The sequence below is a fragment of the Hesperophylax consimilis genome, chromosome 11, assembly GCF_061612785.1.
Source record: "Hesperophylax consimilis isolate HC1 chromosome 11, BYU_Hcon_1.0, whole genome shotgun sequence".
Taxonomy (NCBI): Eukaryota; Metazoa; Arthropoda; class Insecta; order Trichoptera; family Limnephilidae; genus Hesperophylax; species Hesperophylax consimilis.
In genome coordinates this window covers 16,135,333-16,156,278 of record NC_142846.1, presented here as the reverse complement: position 1 = coordinate 16,156,278, position 20,946 = coordinate 16,135,333, and the positions used below count along the sequence as shown (strand labels likewise).

Sequence of the window (20,946 nt, the reverse complement as noted above, 5' to 3'; positions counted from 1 at the left end):
AAAAACTTGTAATACGCCAATATATAAATTTTATGTTCACACAAGTTCGGACGCCATATTATACAAGTGGTTATAGTGACTACCCAGCCCTTTTATTACGTTCGAGTTACGGTATCAGATTAGGGTATCGGTTCTTCGATCCAGGCCGCTCGCAATCGCCGTCGAAAGTACATAAATTGGTCGACATTTTTATCCTCGAGTCTCGTGGAAGGTACATAATTACATATATGCCAAACGTCAAAAGTCATTCCACTCGAACCACGAGTGGTTCGACCCACAGGAACTGAATCGTCGAGAATCGAGGCTAGATATTTTTATTCCTTTTATTCGAAAGCGAACATAATATTACTTAGCAATTAATTGGAGGAAATGAGAACAATACATGTATCATAATGATTTAATTATGACATCACAATCAGTGTATTTCCTTGTGTACAGGATGAGTCAATTAAAATGTCTCAGCTGTTTTTTCATCAGAAATGCCATGTGGCTTGACGGTTCCATGATAACTCAACACAGTGACTATTCAACACACTTTTGAAAAGTAATGACTTTTAAAAACGATGAAAAAAAATTTTTTTTTAACCTAACCTAACCTAACCTACTTAACCCAGTTAATAAAGTTTTTGTTTCATCACTTACCATGACTTTATATAACTTTTTAAGGATGTGATGAATTATCATTTTGATGATTTATCCGGTCACCATTTTGCACATTGTCGATCAAAATACGAGTAAAATTACTACTCTGATCTTGTCTACTTTAAAAAGATCTTATCTGATTTAAAAAAAAAACTCTACTTAAAGCCCGAGCGACGCCGGGAACTATAAAAAACTCGAAGGGATGTAAGCGAGAGCACATGTGCAAATAGTTGTCAAGTAATAACTTTATGGGAATTGGTAGTGAGACAATAAAATATGATATTGTTGTTGTCACAGCGTTTATCGTGAGTCAGTATAACACATCAGTTGAGTTGCGCAGTTGGGAGATGGCTCTGGATCGATGATGATGATGACACCAGGCGTAGTCGGCGATGACTGCGGTAGAATGGTCGAGATGCGAGTCAGTGGGTCGACACCGCGTTGATGGAGATCGGACTCGTGGACTTGTTCAGCACTGATGAAGGCGAGGAGTCTTCCGGGTACTTCAGCGTGAACGAGGTAGTCGAAGGTGCGATAGACCTGGTCGGCAGATGAGTGGGAGGTACAGGCTAGCGACGATGGTCGCGTCTGGACGTCGAACCCGCAGGATCGCTGACTAGGTTCATTGTATGAGCATTTGTATCACCTTGTATGCAAATCAGCAGTTTACGTATTGCGGTCCCGATATTATTATTGAAGTTTCGTAAGAATGATTGCTGTCTCAGCTGTTTAACTCGTGCAGTCTGGTTATGATTTGATGACCCTAGGAGCGGTGACTTAACCGCTACAACTTTAATATGTCAACAACGAAGAAATATTATAACATTTATTTTTGCAGTTGCTATTTTTGGACCGTATACGATGCAAAATACAAACGAAAAGATACTCGACCACGATCGTACATACTATACAGTGTACATGCCTCTCTTAAATTAACACAAAAATTATCAGTTTGTGTAGGGAATAACCAAATGATTCATTTTGGGAGGCGGGCTTGGGTACCGCCGCCCCGGGAAAAAAAATCGATAACCAACTCATCTGTCATAGGTCACCCCAAGTAGTTCGCTACGTTTGGTGATTTAGCAGGGATGCCCGGGTTCATCGGGTGAGGTGTATTTAGGATTCATCTGCCTACCATCTGCCTTGCATGCCAAATCGGGAGAGGCTGGTTTGGGAAGAAGGAAATATTCATATGACCGTCTCTCCTGGCCACACTGATACCTAGATTACTACCTTCATACCTTTTACCTTCCCGGAACTTCCTCTCCTTCCTTTCCTTAAAAAAGGCCCTCCACACAGCATCCCAAAATATGTTATGCCTCCTGTGTTTGGTTAATGTAAAAGAAATCGAAAATATAAACATTCACAATGCGACCGTGAGTATGAAAACACAGCTACACATAAACATGTAGTTTTTTTTAAAGACTTTCCGTCTGTTGTTGGTTTTGATTGAAATGTAAACTTCAACTTTTCCATATTGTGACAAGAAATGTCGTTTTATAATGATATTTTCCTTGTGATTTGAACGACACAGTCAATTAAAACACAATTGAGTTTCTCTGTAAGGAAAGAAGAGGTTTATTTTGTTAATCTCACAAGATTTACTTAAAGAAAAGCATTCAGTAACAAAACATTACCTGTAAGGAAAGAAAGACATTTAATGTTATTAATTGTTATGTCAATTCCTTTATCACAATCACAATAGCAATTATCAATTATTGGAATTATTCCCATCAATCTGTCTTATCACAACCCATAGATTATTTTTACTATGTCTAAAACCATAGATTACGAAATATCGAGTCGACTGTGTAGGTATCTACTGTGGCGCACATCCAGCCAGTGACAGTCCACGACACACACAGCCACAATGACGAGACAAGCTCGGCATTGCCTTGAATTAAAGAAAATTATATTTTTCTTTACATATATAATTTTGCATCTGTATAACATGTACGAGTATGATTACGTACCATCCCCTTTTCTCCGAATCCCGGAACGAAAAACGGTTCGTATGGTGTGTGGTTCTATTCACCCTGTACGTTGTATAACCTCAGGTTAAATCATCCTGTTAACATTATATACAGCATTATCTCCCTTCAGTATTGATGCTAAACAATCAAGACTAAGTCCATTGTGGCATTAGAACTATTCAAGGGTTTCAAAGGATAGCACACAGTTTGCACGATGACAACAACAGTAGGCCGTATTGATGGCCTATTGAAAAGCTGATTGAATGACGGAGTAATTAAAATGATAAGGTATCCATTCTTCGAGAAAATCTTGAAGATTCGAACGGACAATAATGACTTAATTAATTGATTTCTTGGTCGGACCAGCACGATTACTTAAATCTTACCGATTATTCTTTTGCCAATCTCTTTTTTCTCCACCTTAAAAAAATCTAAAATTAGGGAGGTTAGAATCGCACATGATCAAGGCAGTAGGAACTGTATGTGTTAAAAAAAAATTTAAATGTATTTTTTCCTGAATATAAAATTTATTTTAGCTATTGCACAAATCACTAATTATTATTTGCATTTAAGTTTACAGCTCACCGATGGCTTTTATATATATATGTACGGGACGTGTTTGCCTGTACAAGAAAAGACTGAAAATAATAAGCACCGGCACACATCAGCCCTCAACATGTGTTTCACATTTTAATTACATGTGTGTACTTGTATACAGAACGTAAAAAGGGGTGTAGCTTATAGATACTTTGTATTTTTAACAGCCAACCCAATTCATAAGAAATGGTTATATGTATTTCAATATAACTGGGTTTTAACACGCAGATAGAAACTGAGACACTCGGAATGCTTTCAGCGATGATTTCAGATTGGAGCATATTGTGCATCAGCGTGCCATACGATACAGCAAATGGCGCAAGCGACTAGTTGGCAGCAGCAGGAATTGGCCAGCCTCTAGGTTGTCAGCATCAGTGGCTAGTTCAGTCGGCAGCAGCAGGAATTGGTCAGCCTGTAGGTTATCAGCATCAGTGACCAGCAGTCAGCAGCAGCAGGAATTGGCCAGCCTTTAGATGGTCAGCATCAGTGGCTAATTTCGTCGGTAGCCAAGAGGAATTGGCCAGCCTCTAGGTGATCAGCAGCAGTGCCGGCAGCAGGAATTGTAATTTCAAGATATAACAGATCACGCTATTTCCGGAAGTGTTGCGTCCCCTGTTTGTAATTCTTGAATAAAATATTTTTCAATGGGCTATTTATAATATCTTCTTAAAGTGTTCGTGTGACGTTAACGTCAGCTTGCAAAAACATGTTTTAGTTTTCAATGCAGGTGTTCAATATTCATTTATGCGGCTCGAATCGCCTAATAACAGCCTTTGTCCATGAAAATAGGGTTATCGAACTGTTTCATGTTCGATACAGTCATATTGCCGCCTGGTGAAAGATGGTTTTTGATGCATTTTTCAACTGGTAAATATTATGATTTGGAAAAAGGGGTCATCAAACTCGCTGGTGTTTACCGTAAGTAAGTGACTAGTGGATGGCAACAACTTTAATCTTGTTGTAATATGATGTTCGATACATATATATTTAAAGTCAATAAGGTTGCATTTAATAATAATAAAAAAGGAAAAATTAAGTGAATACTCTGCTGCTACAGTATATGATATTGTTAGAAAGTGTGACAGCAAAAGAGAATTTTTAAATGTCAGGTACGTTTACTATCAAATTTTACTTCGAAACTGACTTGAGGGAATTCTTACCACTTATGTTGAATTAATTTAAGTGCAATTTTAATGGTTTCAGGCAGAGCATTATGATATTTCAACCCTTTGTAGAATAAAAGTTGGTTATTCTTTTTAAATACATGGTTTTCCAATAACAGGTGTTATTTTGATATTCAATCGTAAAAAATCAATGGTTTCGTTGCTTGTGTGGCACGTAGCGCCGTTTTGTTATAAGTAAACGTAGTCCAGATTAATACCATCTAATTTCGGCCACAAAAAATCATTAATCATCTCTCGATGGCGCAATCCATTCACCGTAACTGTTGCTCCAGCCTCATTTTCGAAAAAGTAAGATCCAATGACTCCGCCGGACCATAAACCGCACCAAACAGTCACACGTTGAGGAAAGAGAGGTTTTTCAACAATAACTCTTGGGTTTTCCGAGCCCCAGATGTGAAAATTTTGCTTGTTGACGAAGCCACCGAGGTGGAAATGGGCCTCATCACTCAAGATGATTTGCATTTGATTCACTCAAGTGAATTTTAATAATTTCAATGCGTTGTTGAAGCGTGTGTTGTTCCATTTTTATTAATGGCGTAGTTTTTACTTGTCAAATGTCAAAAATAACAGCTTTAAAAGTAACATCTACCGAAATAGCGGGCTATTCAAAATAAAACCTTTTATTGGAAAACCCTGTACTTCTATTTGAGTTTCAATTTTGGTAACTGATGAATTAATGCAAAACTTGAAAGCGGAAACTAACCCACTTCCCTATCGAGCTGAAACAGATGGACTCGTCGTAGGTGAGAATTGGTTCTAATCATATTTGATCTCAATCACTTACACATACGTGGTCATTTCACTAAAATTGGATGACAACACAGCAGTTAATATACGAAATAAATATCTTTCCTATCTGGCAAGGTTGTAAGCGTAGTTGACTCCGGTCCCCGGTAAGGAAGGTACAATCCTCAACGAAACAATTTTTTTAAGTTCAAAAATACACTTCAAAATAGATTTAAGCCAAAGTAAAAAAATGTTTTTTAATGGTTGATTTTGTAAAAAAATCTATTTGAATTTGGATTGTGTTTTCATGAATGAATGCGTGCGAATCTTGGAAGTGGAAATCAACCTACTTCGCGACATCCGGTCGAGCTGAAACTCGGCAGATTGACTCGTTGTCGATGACAATGCATTCTATTAACGTGGCATCAAATCACGCATACACACGCGGACGGTTAAGATTTTTTCTGAAATTGGATGACATTACAGTAGTTACAATTACAATATTCGAATTAAATGTCGGTCCAACAAATTACTGTGGTTCAATCAAAATTACAGCTTTAACCTCATGATATTCCTAAATGAATCTGAAAAACTGAAACTGAAACGTTAATCATAATTTCTATCTCTTAATATTATATGTAACTTACAATCAATGTTCTCCAGCTTCAATCAATAATCGTCCCTAACCGAACATAATCTACCGAACTATATCATCACCTTCAATCATATCCAATATTCAGTCAGTCAGTCAGTTGAATGGAGAAGCCTCCTAAGCGAATTGAACTCTGACCCGACTCTGTCTATAACTAGGAGCAGATGGCGCTTACGTAAATGACATAAATGATACGTACTTAGATATCTCATAATTTTCCGACATAACCAAATTATTACTGTTCGCCTAAATTTGAAATCTGAGTTTATAATACGTTATTTAGAGAAGCGGTGGTTTTTTTATTTGATGGAAAAGCGTCTGTTAATCAAATACCTTCCGATACAGATGTCCGGGGGTAAAGTGCGCAAACTTTGGGGATGTTTTTTTTCGAAATTCTGATGTTTTAAAGTAGTTTAAAAAATCAAAATAAATGAATTGTTACTATGGGAAAATAAATATTCTTATATGGAAAAATATTTTTGAATGGGAAAATGAATATTTGAATTTCGAAAGAAGATATATAGTTTTTTACTTCTACCATCATGTAGAATCAGCTAGCGGTAGTTTGTTAGAATTCTATAGTTAATATTTTCATTTTATACTTTGACAATGTATAGTTTTTTCCTCATTTTTATGATCATTATCTAAATCAATCAAAGCCATCAAACAAATTATTGGGCATAAATAAAAGATTCCAAATAAAATATTTAATTAAATTTAATGCTTTGTACTCATACGATGATTATTTAATTTAACACCACAGCTCTGAAACCGATATGGTAATTCCGGAACCATTATGGATAGGAACTTGAATAATTGTTATTTAAGTCAAGATCCACCATCTATATCAATAAGTTGGCCATCTTGGCTGACAAGTGTCCAGGCATCAATAAAGGTAGGTGTTGGTAAAGGTATCAGTCTTACATATCTAAATTAACTAAACTAACATTGACTAATATTAATTTCCTCGATGGACATATAGGATGGACCGCCAAACAACTCGGTCTGGCCACACACTCCTTGATTCATTCAAATTCATACATCGTCTCACACATGATTTTCTGTTATTCTGACTCTTATCAACAAAATACCTCATAGTTATAAAGTTAAATATTATTTGTAGATATGATATTAGAAGTAATAAAACTCTTAAAAGTTGAAATCATGCGTCATGAAAGTTTCACAGTTTTTTTTGAATAATACTTTTTAGGCAATTCAAATATTTTAAGCGTTTAGTCATTTCAATCACGAGCTTCAAGCTTTGAAATACCACGTGAATTAAAAAATTAGACAGAAGGTAAAAATGTTGATACAGAAAAAAATAATTAAATCTACTGAGAAAAAATTGTAGCAGGTTTCCGTGTTTTAAGGCTAGCAATCAAAAATATTTTCAGTGACCTAATATTTATTATAAAGAACACAACTGTACGTCTTTTATAATTCCATAAAAATGTTTGTTTTGGAAATGTTTCGAGTGTATCGTTACAATTTCATAGTACCCATTTTCCTGGAAAGATGTAGGTTCTGTCGACAAGTAATCACCAAAGTTACTCTACGCGGCTTCCTTAGCGTAGGTTGTAATTGAATTGATTTAGAATGTTAGAGATTTGATTACCAACCATTTTATTTTAAGTATTTGCTGATAAAAAATATCACAGTAGGTACATTCCTTAAGCACAATTTCAAAATCATTTTCAACATAGATACCTTGGTATATATAAAAAAAATGGCACAATGTGATGCTATAAAGTTGAAAGATGTAAATTAAATTTCTTTAGATATTATTTATATATTAACTCCACACAGGAGGCCCTGAAGAAAATAATTTCCCTCAGGGCCTATGTCATCTTTGGGGATGCTGTGTGGAGGGTCTTTTTGTGGAGAGGAAGGAGTGAACATGGGTCTTGAAGAGTCCCATGTTGTAGGAGGGAGGAAACACAGAGGCCGGCAGTTCGTTCCACAGCCGAGCTGTTGAACTTAAGAACGAATCGTAGAAGCGACCCGTTCTCATGTGACAAATGTCAACCGTGTACAAATAATGTTGGGCGCGCGTTTGACGTGTATCCCGACTACGCACCGGTGCCGAAGGGATCAATGACGCTAGTTCCTCAGAACATCTTCCATTGGAATACCGATAGAACAAGGACAGCATACCTACCTGACGCCTGTGCTCTAAAGATTGCAGTCCGTTTGTTAAGATTGGGGAATCTACCAAACGGACCGCCCGTTTTTTCACAGAGTCAAGGGTTTTTTTCAGGTATTTAGGGGCTCCGGACCAGAGATGGCTGCCAAATTCGACAGTAGGGCGCACTTGCGATTTGTACAGGGTTAGCAGTTTATTAATGAAGAAAAGTACAAGACATAGGAAAATAAAAAGATAACGGTCACAACTAGGAATCGAACCCAGAATCTCTTGTCTTACCGGGACAGGTGTCTTAACCAACTATTTTGCTACTGTAATATTTGGGGATACAGTCAGTGATAGCAATTTTTCGTTAGTCAGTTTCTCCATTGACACTTTAAAACATTATACAAACTGTACATTTAGAATATAGCATGTATTTATTAAAATTGAGAGACGTTTATTAAATTATCTCAAAATTCATATTTGATATTGTCTTAAATTATCGTTAGAAATGTTCCAACTTTGCTAATACTACTTCTTGTGCTTGTTTTCGTTTATTTACACTCTATTTGATTGTAAGGAGAAAATATTATTTTCACCATCTCAGACAAAATCGAACATTCAAAATATTTACTCTAGAAACAAAATATGTAGGTACCAATGTTAAAATGCCTTGTTATTTTACTAAACTCAAAATTAAGTAAAGCTCCTCTAGGGAGAATTAACGACTGCCCAATCATCAGTGATAATTAGAATTTATTCCCTAAATTTCCATTTCTTGTGCTTCCATTTACCGAAAAATGAAATAGCGAAGAGAAAATAAACTTTTTGTTTTCGGTCGATTCTTTATTTTTTAAATATTGATTGGTTTTATTAAGATTCCATTGCGAAATTCTCAGTAGTTATTTTATTATCTGTGTCATATGAAAGAGATTCTGAATCCACAGTTCAGAAATGAAAAAAAAAATTGACTTCTTTATCGCCATAGATCGTGTTTAGATTTTACACTACGTAACGAAAAACAACTGTTTTTGATGTGGGTTTGAGTAGAGAAGCGAAAATTCTATGTTGACTAATCGTCGCCGAAAACAATGAAAACGTATGTGATAGTTATAAAATAAACAAAAATTTGTAAAATATACATGAATCATTTAACAAAATTGCGGATGAATTCTTTGTGCTTTACATGTCATTCATAAGTGCGCAATATATTAAGTAAGATGAATCGATCGTTCAGTTCATTAGTCAAACATGTCAAAATATTTTGCTTTGAGATATAGAGAGAAAAACATTTTCTGAAGATTTCCATTAATTCAGGATTAATGATGCTTTCCGATATTTAGTAATAAACCTTAATACGAGCTTAGGTAATACATTGATGTTTTATATTTAGACGAGACATGAAGCGAAAAAAGAGGTTAATTTTTTTTAACTTCCAACTGTACTCCAACTCTCACAACGCTCAACTAAAACTATCTTATCCGGTCTACGCGCACCGCTCATTGCATTCTAACAGTGGAGCAAGATTTGACGAGATAATTATTGCGCACTAGCGCCTCTAATTGTAGCTCTATGAGGTAATGTCGATTTGATTATCATTTTCGGAATGGAAAAAAGTTATTGATTATTTTTTAGACGTCTTCCAAATAAATTCTTCCTCCTCCCGAGTCCTACTGTGATAATCTAGGATAACATAACTTCCATATTGCATAACTTCCTCTTAATCTGATAATCTTTACTACTTTGAGGACGTGGTTAAGAGACGAGTGAAAGAGGTTGTAAGGTCACAACGGTTATTGAGTCATTGTAGTTGTGAGAGATAACTCCGGACCAATCCTCACGCAGTTGGTGGACTTGATTGGTGGTGAATTTCCCAGAAAAATGTTTATTTCTCTAATATTTAAAAAAAATATATATATTTTGAAGATGTGTGAAAATATTCTTGAGTTTTATTATGTTTTCCAGCTAAACAAGGTTTATTCACGTCATAATATTACCCATATTGTGTGACTTTCCTGAAAATAAATACATTACTATGACTTTTGAGAGATTATGGCACTTGACACAGAATTTGCAATACCACAAAACCGAGGCTAGTGCGGTTAGTTCTTAACAAATCCGCTACGGATTTGCTGCCATTTCAAGGATCAAGCCCGCTGGGAAGGGAATAATATAGAATTTGGGCGGATGCAGAAGGAGTTCAGTAGCCGACATTGAAGATTCGGGTTTGATTATAAGTTTAAGTAAACTGTTTTGGCTATATCTATTACTTAAATATTTTCGGATAAAGAAACGATAGGTGCGGTAATTAGAAGAAATTAAAAGTGATCGTTTACATACGTAAAATCGTCACTGACTTCTACACAGGGCCGACCCCATGAGGGCGCAATTGGAGCAATCCGCTCCGGTTGCCGAATCGTCAAGGCGCCAAGGCGCCGACAGTACATAACACACCGCCGTGAGATTATTTTTCACAAAAATAGCGCTACACAAAAATACAAAATCATCCGAATATTATTGATTACAATGATAACCACAATGATAAGTTTATAATATAGCCCTGTAGTTCTCTATAATATCGGTAGCTGTAAATTAATGCTATCGGTAGTTCTGATTTAATGCTACTAGTGCCATCTGTGTTCAGCACAGCTAACTAATATCTAACACACTAATCTTGCTAATTTTGGTTGATGGTGCATGGGTAAGTTAATATAAAATATTCGTGCCCAATTCAGGGTTTTTCAATAAGCAGTTTTTTAATAGAAAATTTGTTAGCCGGTAAAGGAATAATAAGACGTTGTATTTAATGAAAATAGGTACCCCTTCCGTTGATAAAGAGTTTGAAAGGATGTTCACTGAAATATAGGGTTTTCCATTAATAGGTGTTATTTGGATATTCAAAGAAATGCCATTTTTTAATATAAATGATCAAATGTTTATTTCATTATAAAGAGGAAGGTATGCCGTTAATAGTGAAAAATAACATCAGTCAAATGACCACCTCGACCACGCCTACAGGACCATATCTGTAACGGACGTAGTTGACCATATTATTTAATTTCATAAAAATTGTTTTAAACTTTTATAAAATGTCCCTACTCCACGCCACTGGCAAAATCACCACTCCCCGCCACTGGTCATTTTGTCCAATTTTCGGCCCAAGCGGCTTGAAAACTTTGACTCCGAATGGCTTCGATACCACATCGCCGGCTTACCTGCCGCGTGGATCAATGTCCAGCATTTTTTCTATGTAAATTTTACATAGAAAAATCAATTTTTAAACATTGCAAATATGTATATTTTACTTGTTCATCCCCTCGGCGGTAGTCAAATAAACACTATTTTCGATATACTACCGCTGAGGAGATATTAAAAAAGCTGTTTTTCACCCATATGTAAACCCATTTTTGAACAATATTTTTTACCCTTTTTGCGTGTACAAAAATCCAGGAACCTCGTAGCATAGTGAATCTTATCTCTTTCTGAGCGCTATGTTACGGGGGACCTCGGAAAAATACTAACTTAACATGTTTTACAAATTTGATCGCTTGAGATCATTTTTACACATTTATTTTACAAACATTTCTTATTTTTTGTCGTATCTTGACAAACAAAAAATCTAGTTGTCAAGATACACATTCCTATAACTACTATGCATTTAAACTATGTAATTATCATTCATGTAAGCGCTCAAAATCTTTTCTAACTCTCAAATTTAAGCGACTACTATCACCAGTACTACCGACAAAATGAATATGCAACAGTTTGTCGGAGGCTATAAACTCATTGTTGGCGCGGGTACAACCCCCCACCACTTTTGGGCTCCTAGCCCAATGTCGGGCGCGAGTCCGGCTAATTAAATATAAGCAGCCCCATAATTCAAAATAAATCAGTTCATCTTTACCACCAAAACCAAGCGTTTTATTTATCAACAAGTGACTCCTGCTCAACATCTGCCTCACCTCGCCAAGTCTGCTGCTCCAAGATCTTCTGGTGTTACCTCTTCGAGACCAGCCGGCCCTCCTTTGGAAAACCGCAAACACCAGAAGCGAGCAGAGACGAAAGCACACCCAGTGCCCACCATTCACCAAGCCTGGGTGCGGGAGGCAGATTTCATCACCAATATCAACTACAATCATCATCATCGGCCGTATAGGAGCATCTCATCGGTTGAAGACACGGTTTGGACCCGGCGCCTAAATCTACAGTCTTGTGCGGACTCCCGTCCAGTACAATATCCTTTAAATGAAATATCTATTAATAAATACTGTATTTAAATTCAGATGTGACAAGACATTGCATATACAGGGTTTTCCAATAAGAGGTGTTATTTTGATATTCAATCGTAAAAGATCAATGGTTTCGCTGCTTGTGTGGCACGTAGCGCCGTCTTGTTGAAAGTAAACGTTGTTCAGATCAATACCATTCAATTCCGGCCATTATCATTAATCATTAATCATCTCTCGATAGCGCAATCCATTCACCGTAACTGTTGCTCTAGCCTCATTTTCGAAAAAGTAAGGTCCAATGACTCCACCGGACCGTAAACAGCACCAAACAGTCACACGTTGAGGATAGAGAGGCTTTTCAACAATAATTCTTGGGTTTTCTGAGCCCCAGATGCGACAATTTAGCTTGTTGACGAAGCCACCGAGGTGGAAATGGGCCTCATCACTCAAGATAATTTTTCGATGGACTTCCGGATCATTTTCACGCATTTCAAGGACCCAATCAGCAAAGACACGACGTTGTTGATGATCGGCCGCCTTAAGTTCTTGTGTTAACTGAACTTTGTAAGCCTTAAAACACAAATATTTATGCAAAATACGGTGTAATTACGTTTGTGGAATGCCTAATTCCAAAGAACGACGAGGAATGGACAAACCTGGGTTTTCTTCAACACTTTCGGCTACAGCAGCAATATTCTCGGCTGTTCTTGAGCGACGTGCACGGGTTTTATTCTTCACATCACTAAGTTGTCCCAGCAGCTAGAATTTTTCCACCAATTTCTGTATTGCGGTCCGACAAGGTGCCTTACGACGACCCAAAAATGTTCAAGTTTTACGCACCGTCTCTGCCAAATTTTTACCATTTTTATAGTGAATTTTAATAATTTCAATGGGTTGTTGAAGCGTGTATCGTTCCATTTTTATTAATGGCGTAGTTTCTACTTGTCAAATGTCAAAAAATGACAGCTTCAAAAATAACATCTATTCAAAATAACACCTCTTATTGGAAAACTCTTTATTATTCAAGTTCAATGAATTTTAAATTTTCAAAATTGATGACGCTGCTCGTTATCTAACAATGGCAATATCATCTGCTTATAAGAAAATTTCGCCATTTAGGTTTAATTGAAATATATCATTTATTTGAAAAAATGAGTACTTCTATATTTAGAACCAGCGATTGTTGATCTACATGATTTTTTTAAGCCATAATTTTTTTCACCGAACCTCCTTATTCAATTAGACAACCAAAAATGTAGGTACCAAAACTATTTAATGCATATTTTACTCCGAATTCGTTTATGTTTTGTCCAAATGGTGGACAGATGCTTAGATGAATCAATAGTGAGAAGACACGTTACTAGAAAAACGCGTGGTTTCACTAAATTAGGTTCAGTGGTCATATTTTTGGGGCCCGTTCATATACAATATACTTTGATAGGCTGTCGTTTTCGTAAGCGGTCCTACATTTTTTATTCGATTAGAAAGAATATAACATGTCTTGTATTTTTATATAGTCCTTCGTTTCTCATCTCAAGCTACTAAACCGTTCCTTCCGATGTGGTAGTAAAGTCCTCGTTTCTCATCTCAAGCCACTAAACTGTTCCGTCCGATGTGTGAGTAAAGTCCTCGTTTCTCATCTCAAGCTATTAAACCGTTCCGTCCGATGTGTGAGTAAAGTCCTCGTTTCTCATCTCAAGTCACTAAACCGTTCCGTCCGATGTGTGAGTAAAGTCCTCGTTTCTCATCTCAAGCCACTAAACCGTTCCGTCCGATGTGTGAGTAAAGTCCTCGTTTCTCATCTCAAGCTACTAAACCGTTCCTTCCGATGTGGTAATAAAGTCCGAGCGCAGATGAGCGTTAACCCCACAGTTCGTTCAACATTTTTGTTCAGTTTGCAATGTTTTCTATGTATTTCAAATGTACTAAATACATTTTTTTAATTTTACCGTAAAACAAATATTGTCTTAGAAACAGAAAAAAATTCTAAATAAACATTACTGTTTCTAAATAATCAAAAAAAAAAAAAATTAATCCAAACGTAGAAAAATTTATATTTCGATATAAAAATATAATCAAATATTCATTTTGTTTCGAAAATTTGTAAGAAAAATTTAAATTCACTTTTTATTTCGTTCATATGAAAAACACACAAAACAATATTATAGTAAAACCGATTGTTACGTTAGCGGCGCGTAATATGAATTATTCACATTCGTTATTTTTAGGATTTTATTCATGGCATTTGGTTTAAATATTTGAAGCAAACTGGAAAGAAATATTATTTCTCTTTTTAAAAATACGTATTTCCGTATGATAGAAAAAAAGCTTTATCAAATATGGACGCCGGTCATATATGACCCTAATACGCTGGAGAGGTTTTTGGGAGAAAATTTGGAAACCATTTTACGCTTTCGACTTGTCACAGAATATGTTAACAAATTCGGTTCCATGATAACTCAACACAGTGACAATTCAACAAACTTTTAAAAAGTGATATAAAGTCATTAGAAACGCTGAAAAAAATTAAACATACCTAACCTACTTAACCTAGTTAATAAAGTTTTTGTTTCATCACTTTCCATGTCTTTATATAACTTATGGAGAACTATAGTCTTACCTTTTATAGCGCTGTCCATTAAATGTGTGTAAAGGGTTGTGATAGTGTAAAGATGTAGTTGGATAATTACGTTAATTTTTATTAGAAGTACGGTACACTATTAGTTACAACACGAATTTTATCAGAAGGGTTTTATGAAGAGCTAAGAACTGTCAACTGCCAAGGCGGACGTGAGAAACAGGAATGGCTGCCGTCGGCTAGAACTGCCGAGAGCTCCGTTTTCGGGTGGCGATCCACAAAAACATGTTTCCATTACTAAAAATACAAATTAATATAAAAACTATCATTCAAAGTTATTTGCCAGTTCTTACCTCTACAAACTTTTTAAATATGTGATGAATTATCATTGTGATGATTTCTCCGGTCACCAACAAATTTTGTGAGCCATATACAAAACTATTGCTCTGAACATAGGTAGAAGTCGTACCTATGTTCAGAGTAACTTACTGAACATAGGTGCGCGTATATATAGATGGGGGGTGCGTAGCTTCTTCGTTTTTAAGGATTATGCTAAAGGAACGACGAAAGCTGTAGATGGAGAAGTAGCTTCAGTAGGATTTTGATTGTGTTTGTACCTGATAGCAATCTGATGCCAGCGATAATCCTTGAGCGTAGCGGGCAGATGTATCACCTCCGAGCCATTTGCCCCGGCGTGCACCAGCCTGGCACCTCCCGCGGACAGTTCGAGAGAGAGGTAAGCGTCTTGCTGTCTCCTGGACCGGAGGCTGAAGAGGGTGCCCTGACCGACGCCGCCACTCTGGATAAGGAAAAAAATCACAGGTAAGTAAAATTATAATAATCACAATGTTGGTCAAGAAACCATGCAGCTACGGGATTATCCTGTAGAACGGGATTGTCCACACTGCTTACCGACTATGAGAAACCTAGAATACTTAATATTAGAAACATTAAATTGATGGTTTAGATTTAAAATTTGGAATCTAAATAAATCATAGTATTTAGAAAACATAACATTGAAAATTTTAAAAGCTTAGAAAAATAGATTTAATTATATAAAAATATGATTTTAGATCCATTTTTTTTTGATTTCCATTTAGCGTAAAGAAACATTATATTGTAAAGGAGATACAATATATGTGCTCATAAAAACATTGCCAGGAAAATTATATGCTTATATGTATTGCCTTTGGGATGGTAGATTTAAGAGATGCAATATTTGAATCCAAAAATGGAAACTATGTTAAGTAAATTTCAGTATATTACTCATTTTTTACCAAAATAAGAGCTACACTGTTTTAAACCTAAGCAATCGAAATGAACGTCACGACAAAAATTAAAACAAATTGCTTTTCAAAATTATAAATAACCATGTAAGATCTTCTCCTTATCAATGTATTAAGCATTTCTACATAAAATTCTAAATGATGCATTTGGTAGTCCAGAATTGCTTGCAATGATAAGCATTCTGATTCTACTGCGTAATGCTAAAAATTGGGATTAATTTCAGTGCCGACATTCTGGTACTAATCGTTATATTATGAACTCCTCATTTCCCAGTAAGGAAGATAAATAATTATGCCAAGTCAGTAGACATCTTCAATTTATCATAAAATAAATACACAATTGGTGCTGGTAGATCAGTCACGCATAAAAATAATGAAAAAACGGAACATCTGTTACAATTCTTATCAAAGGGTCACTAAGAAAGACTTAAATAGTTAAATAAAATTTACTTATATGATATAATTTTTCTATCACCATCTACTAGAAACCCGAAACTTTCCATATTTCCTTTCAATTAACTAACTTAGCCTTCTCCCAATCTCTTGTGCGAATGTATCGACCAAATATAATGAAAATGGAGGGCAATAAAGACATATTATAGAACTTTCTTCATTTTAATTAAATTTTATTCTCACATATTGTAATACATCGTTGTTGGACGGTTGGAATATTTTGTTCCTCTCCTCTTACTATTTTGTTGTATTTTCTATAAAATAGTTCAATAAATATCTTATGTCAACGATTTAAATTTAAAAAATGTGATAATATATACAAGCCCTAAAATAAAAAAAATATAAGTTAATAGATTAAAACCCGTTGCCAAACAGTTAACTAGCAACTTAACGGAACTTCTATGTATGTATGTAACATTAATGAATAAAAATAAAAAAGTACTTTTTTTAATTCTGCAGAATTTATTTTTAAGAGTATTTAGTTTCAAACATTTTTCTAAGTATCTGTTACAGATATTTTCTGGAATATCCTGAAAAAATCGATGCGACATAAAATTTTCTAACGGCATAAACTAAATAATTCAATTATACTAAGCCAGTTTTTAAATAAAATAAAAATAATATTTCATAAATTCTGCTGACTTTCTAGAACTTAAATTTGCTATAATAATAATCATAAATTTGAAATTTGACGAATTTTCAAATTCTGTGAAACAACCCGTCCGAAGTTGTAAGTCATAGATTGAATAAATTAAGTTGTAAAGCGTCGTTGAGGCCCTAAGATATTTAGATAGAGATCCTATTAATTGCAAAATGAACGTAAAATTTTTTTTCACTGCGGCAAGTTGGAAGGTAGTGTGGCAGCTGTCGATGTCGCCCGAATCATTCCTACAGCAAACAAACTCAACGAACTGAGTTGCCATCAACCGGCGCTCCAATTTTAAGTGCTTCTTGAGATTTTCAAACATTAAAAAGCCAATTTACAGAACTACTGATAACAAATAATAATAATTCTAATTTTTGCATATTACCCACCAAGGGCAGCGCCTAAGGTGATTTTAATGAACATTTGTTTTCACATGTATTATATTTACATGTACGAAAATAAATCGTAATTTATTTGCCTACTTAGAAATAATGAGAAAAATTAAAGACAAATATCTATCTCTTCTTAATAAATTATGCATTCATATCCAGAATAAGGCACAGAATTTACAATGAGTCCTATTGAGGCGGTATGGACTTGACTCATGTGATCGCTTCTCCTGCATATTGTTTTTTAAGTTAGTAGTGGCTTCGTCGGGAAGCTGAAACTTGCCAGCCATTTTAAGATATGCCGCGACCCGTGGTGCACGGATGCACTGTAGAGAACAAGCAGAGCGGACAATCTCCAACAACATGCACCATGCTTTGAACTTAAGTCCTCAAATCTGCATTTGAATTCAAAAACAAACAGTGGCCTAACTACACCGGATACGGTTTAATATTGTTCACGTTTTGCGACAGAGGGGAAAATTTACAACAAATAAATGCAAATAAGAATATTTAACGAACACATGACTTTGTATGTAATTGAACAGAATCTAAATATGTACTAAATGTAGAATGATCGACTTAATTCAAATACAAAAATGACAATAACATATTGCAAGATCGTGTTCACCACAAACAAATACATGGCAAAAAACGTGGTGTATTTGTATAAGGTGAATACTTACTGATATAAAATGTTGCTAATTTATTAAGAATCTCTTCAAATTATTCGCAATCCCGTTAAAAACGGGACTATAGGCCCTTTACGAATAAATTGATAGGTTTATTTGAGTAAAAAGAGAATGTACTATCACAATGTCGGACCACGTGTTCATAAAAAAATATATTTTCGCATTTCGTCATCATATATTTTCAGGGCAAATGCTGGTGCATGAACACGTGTTGCGATACATTAGAAATATCTATACTCAAAGTTTCGAAGCTTATGCTATATCACTATTTTGATTAATCTTTATAACGAACTGGTGTACATTATAAATACCAAAAAATATGCTTAAGATAAATTGAAGGTTTTCCTGTCGTTTCGCTTGAGTAGAATATAAATAAATAAAAAAATTCTTCAATAGAAATGTATGAACGGGTGAAGGAAACAACTTTTATAAAATACAGTATTATAGCTAAGATTATCTGTGGCAGTTTCACTTGATTAACTTTTTTGCTTTATTATAAAAATTATTTACAAAATAAATAAAAACCAGTTTTGTGATTAAAATCGAACGTTTCTAGACTCCGTTTGTCAAGCGATTATGCCTATTACCTACAATATAAGGTATACCAAGAATATACACATTTTTGGCTAGTAGCTTCCTCTTAATATAAAACGGCATGCATTCCCGTTTCTACCCGGATTTGAATAAATCATCAATATTCATGTTTTTCTTTGTACTGCCACGCCACAGACCAATTTTTTATCTGTAAGCATCCGCCCTACCTCTGATCAGGCTGTGCAGACTTGTAGTAAAAAATCCACTGGCGTCTTTTTACACAGGCCATAATGGCTACTTTTTAGTGACTTGGAAAGAAAAATTTCCAGGGTATTTTTTGTAATTCCTCCTGTTTGCAGCTTAACGTTATTCACCATTCAAAATAATACCCACCTACTTGCCTACATTTATATGAATAACGCCATTTTCGTGAAAAATGTCAGCTTCTAAATTTTCAATGTTTTTAACTACTTTAAAATAGGTTATCATCCATGTGCCCAGTAAGTGTACTCGTGGGAGAACCCACGCTCTTTTTTATACTCCGAAAACGAAGACTTCTGCCTGTCAGATCGCTCCAATACAAACAGAGCGACTCAACTGCTTAACGATTTTACATTGACTTATGAACTACAAACACTACAGCAACTATCTTTTAACGCATGTCACAAAATAGTAAAACTGCTACCACGACTTTCTTATAATGTGTGCTGTTAATGAATTTAAACAATTTAATCAAATTTAAGGAGAAAGGTGAATAATTGAATGATAATTAAAATACAAATATATTTTATAACGTTGCTTACAATATTTATTTATTTATATATTTACGCCTAAAATTATTTATATATATACGCCTAAAAAGGCTTTTATATTGAAAACAATGTTAAAAATTGCATTGTCTTGTGATTTTTGCGTAAGAATGAAATGTACGTTTTAGCGCGTTGTTGAGACCGCAACAGATAAAACTGTACCTAGAAAGGACTGATAATTTGGGAAGTGATTTTATGGCATTTGTAATTTCACGTAAACTAGCAGTAAAATAAAATAATTGATAAATTCGTATTGGATTCAGAATAATCCGACTGCTAGATATATTTCTAATGAATAGCATTACGAGTTACGAACAAAATCACATCGCTCACGTGCTATCCTCACGGCCCATTGAATCGTTCAATTTCATTATTGACCTTTCCTGCCAATCGAGTATCCACTTCACAAAACTAACGGTGCAAGTTTTCAAAAAAACTCGTGCAAATTTATAATTGCAAACCCTATGGATATGAAAATGAACATTTATTTAAAATAAACTAAATTATTTTTCTTGACTACTACATTTTTTTTACACATTAAATAATATTACTATTCAATTTATAAAAAAGCAGTTGATTTATTAAGAAAAGTTCCGCTGTATAATTATTATTATGCGTGAAAGCTGATACGAGTAATTTTTTTATTTTACTTTAACTCCACACAAGAGGCCCGGAAGAAAATAATTTCCCTCAGGGCCTATGTAATCTTTGGGGATGCTGTGTGGAAGGTCTTTTTGTGGAGAGGAAGGAGTGAACATGGGTCTTGAAGAGTCCCATGTTGTAGGAGGGAGGAAACACAGAGGCCGGCAGTTCGTTCGTTTGGCGTGTATCCCGACTACGCACCGGTGCCGAAGGGATCAATGACGCTAGTTCCTCTGTTCATCTTCCATTGTAATACCGATAGAACAAGGACAGCATACCTACCTGACGCCTGTGCTCTAAAGATTGCAGTCCGTTTGTTAAGATTGGGGAATCAATGCTATCAAACGGACCGCCTTTCTGCACAGAGTCAAGGGTTTTTTTCAGGTATTTAGGGGCTCCGGACCAGAGATGGCTGCCAAATTCGATAGTAGGGCGCACTTGCTATTTGTACAGGGTCAGCAGTTGTGTACTATTAAAGTATCTGCGGGCCCTGTACAGTACGCCCACGAGTAATAATAATTACACAGCAGAACTTGTTTATAAATTAACCGTTTGTTTTATAAATTGGTTAATAATATTATTGGATACATAAAATAAAAATAAAACATGATTAAAATGGAGATAACAAATTAACTTTAATAACAAAAAAATAAATAAAATAGTTTCTAGGCAGTTGATTTTTTTTTATAGTTACTACTCAGCTTTTCAATAGCTGCAATGATTTTCTGTCATCGAATAAATGGAATATAAAGAAACAGTGTAGTTTTTTATGTTATTTATTACTCTTTAAAA

The 20,946-nt window shown here is 35.2% G+C and overlaps 1 protein-coding gene across 1 annotated transcript in view; it reads right to left on the bottom strand.

Annotated features, from left to right (window-relative positions):
* LOC149419857 (uncharacterized) overlaps positions 1 to 20,946 on the bottom strand; it is a 297,070-nt gene that overhangs the window by 10,658 nt on the left and 265,466 nt on the right. Inside the window, exon 7 of the mRNA XM_089637341.1 lies at positions 15,324 to 15,505. Coding sequence (XP_089493467.1) covers positions 15,324 to 15,505 — 182 coding nt within the window. The remainder of the gene's footprint in view (positions 1 to 15,323; positions 15,506 to 20,946) is intronic.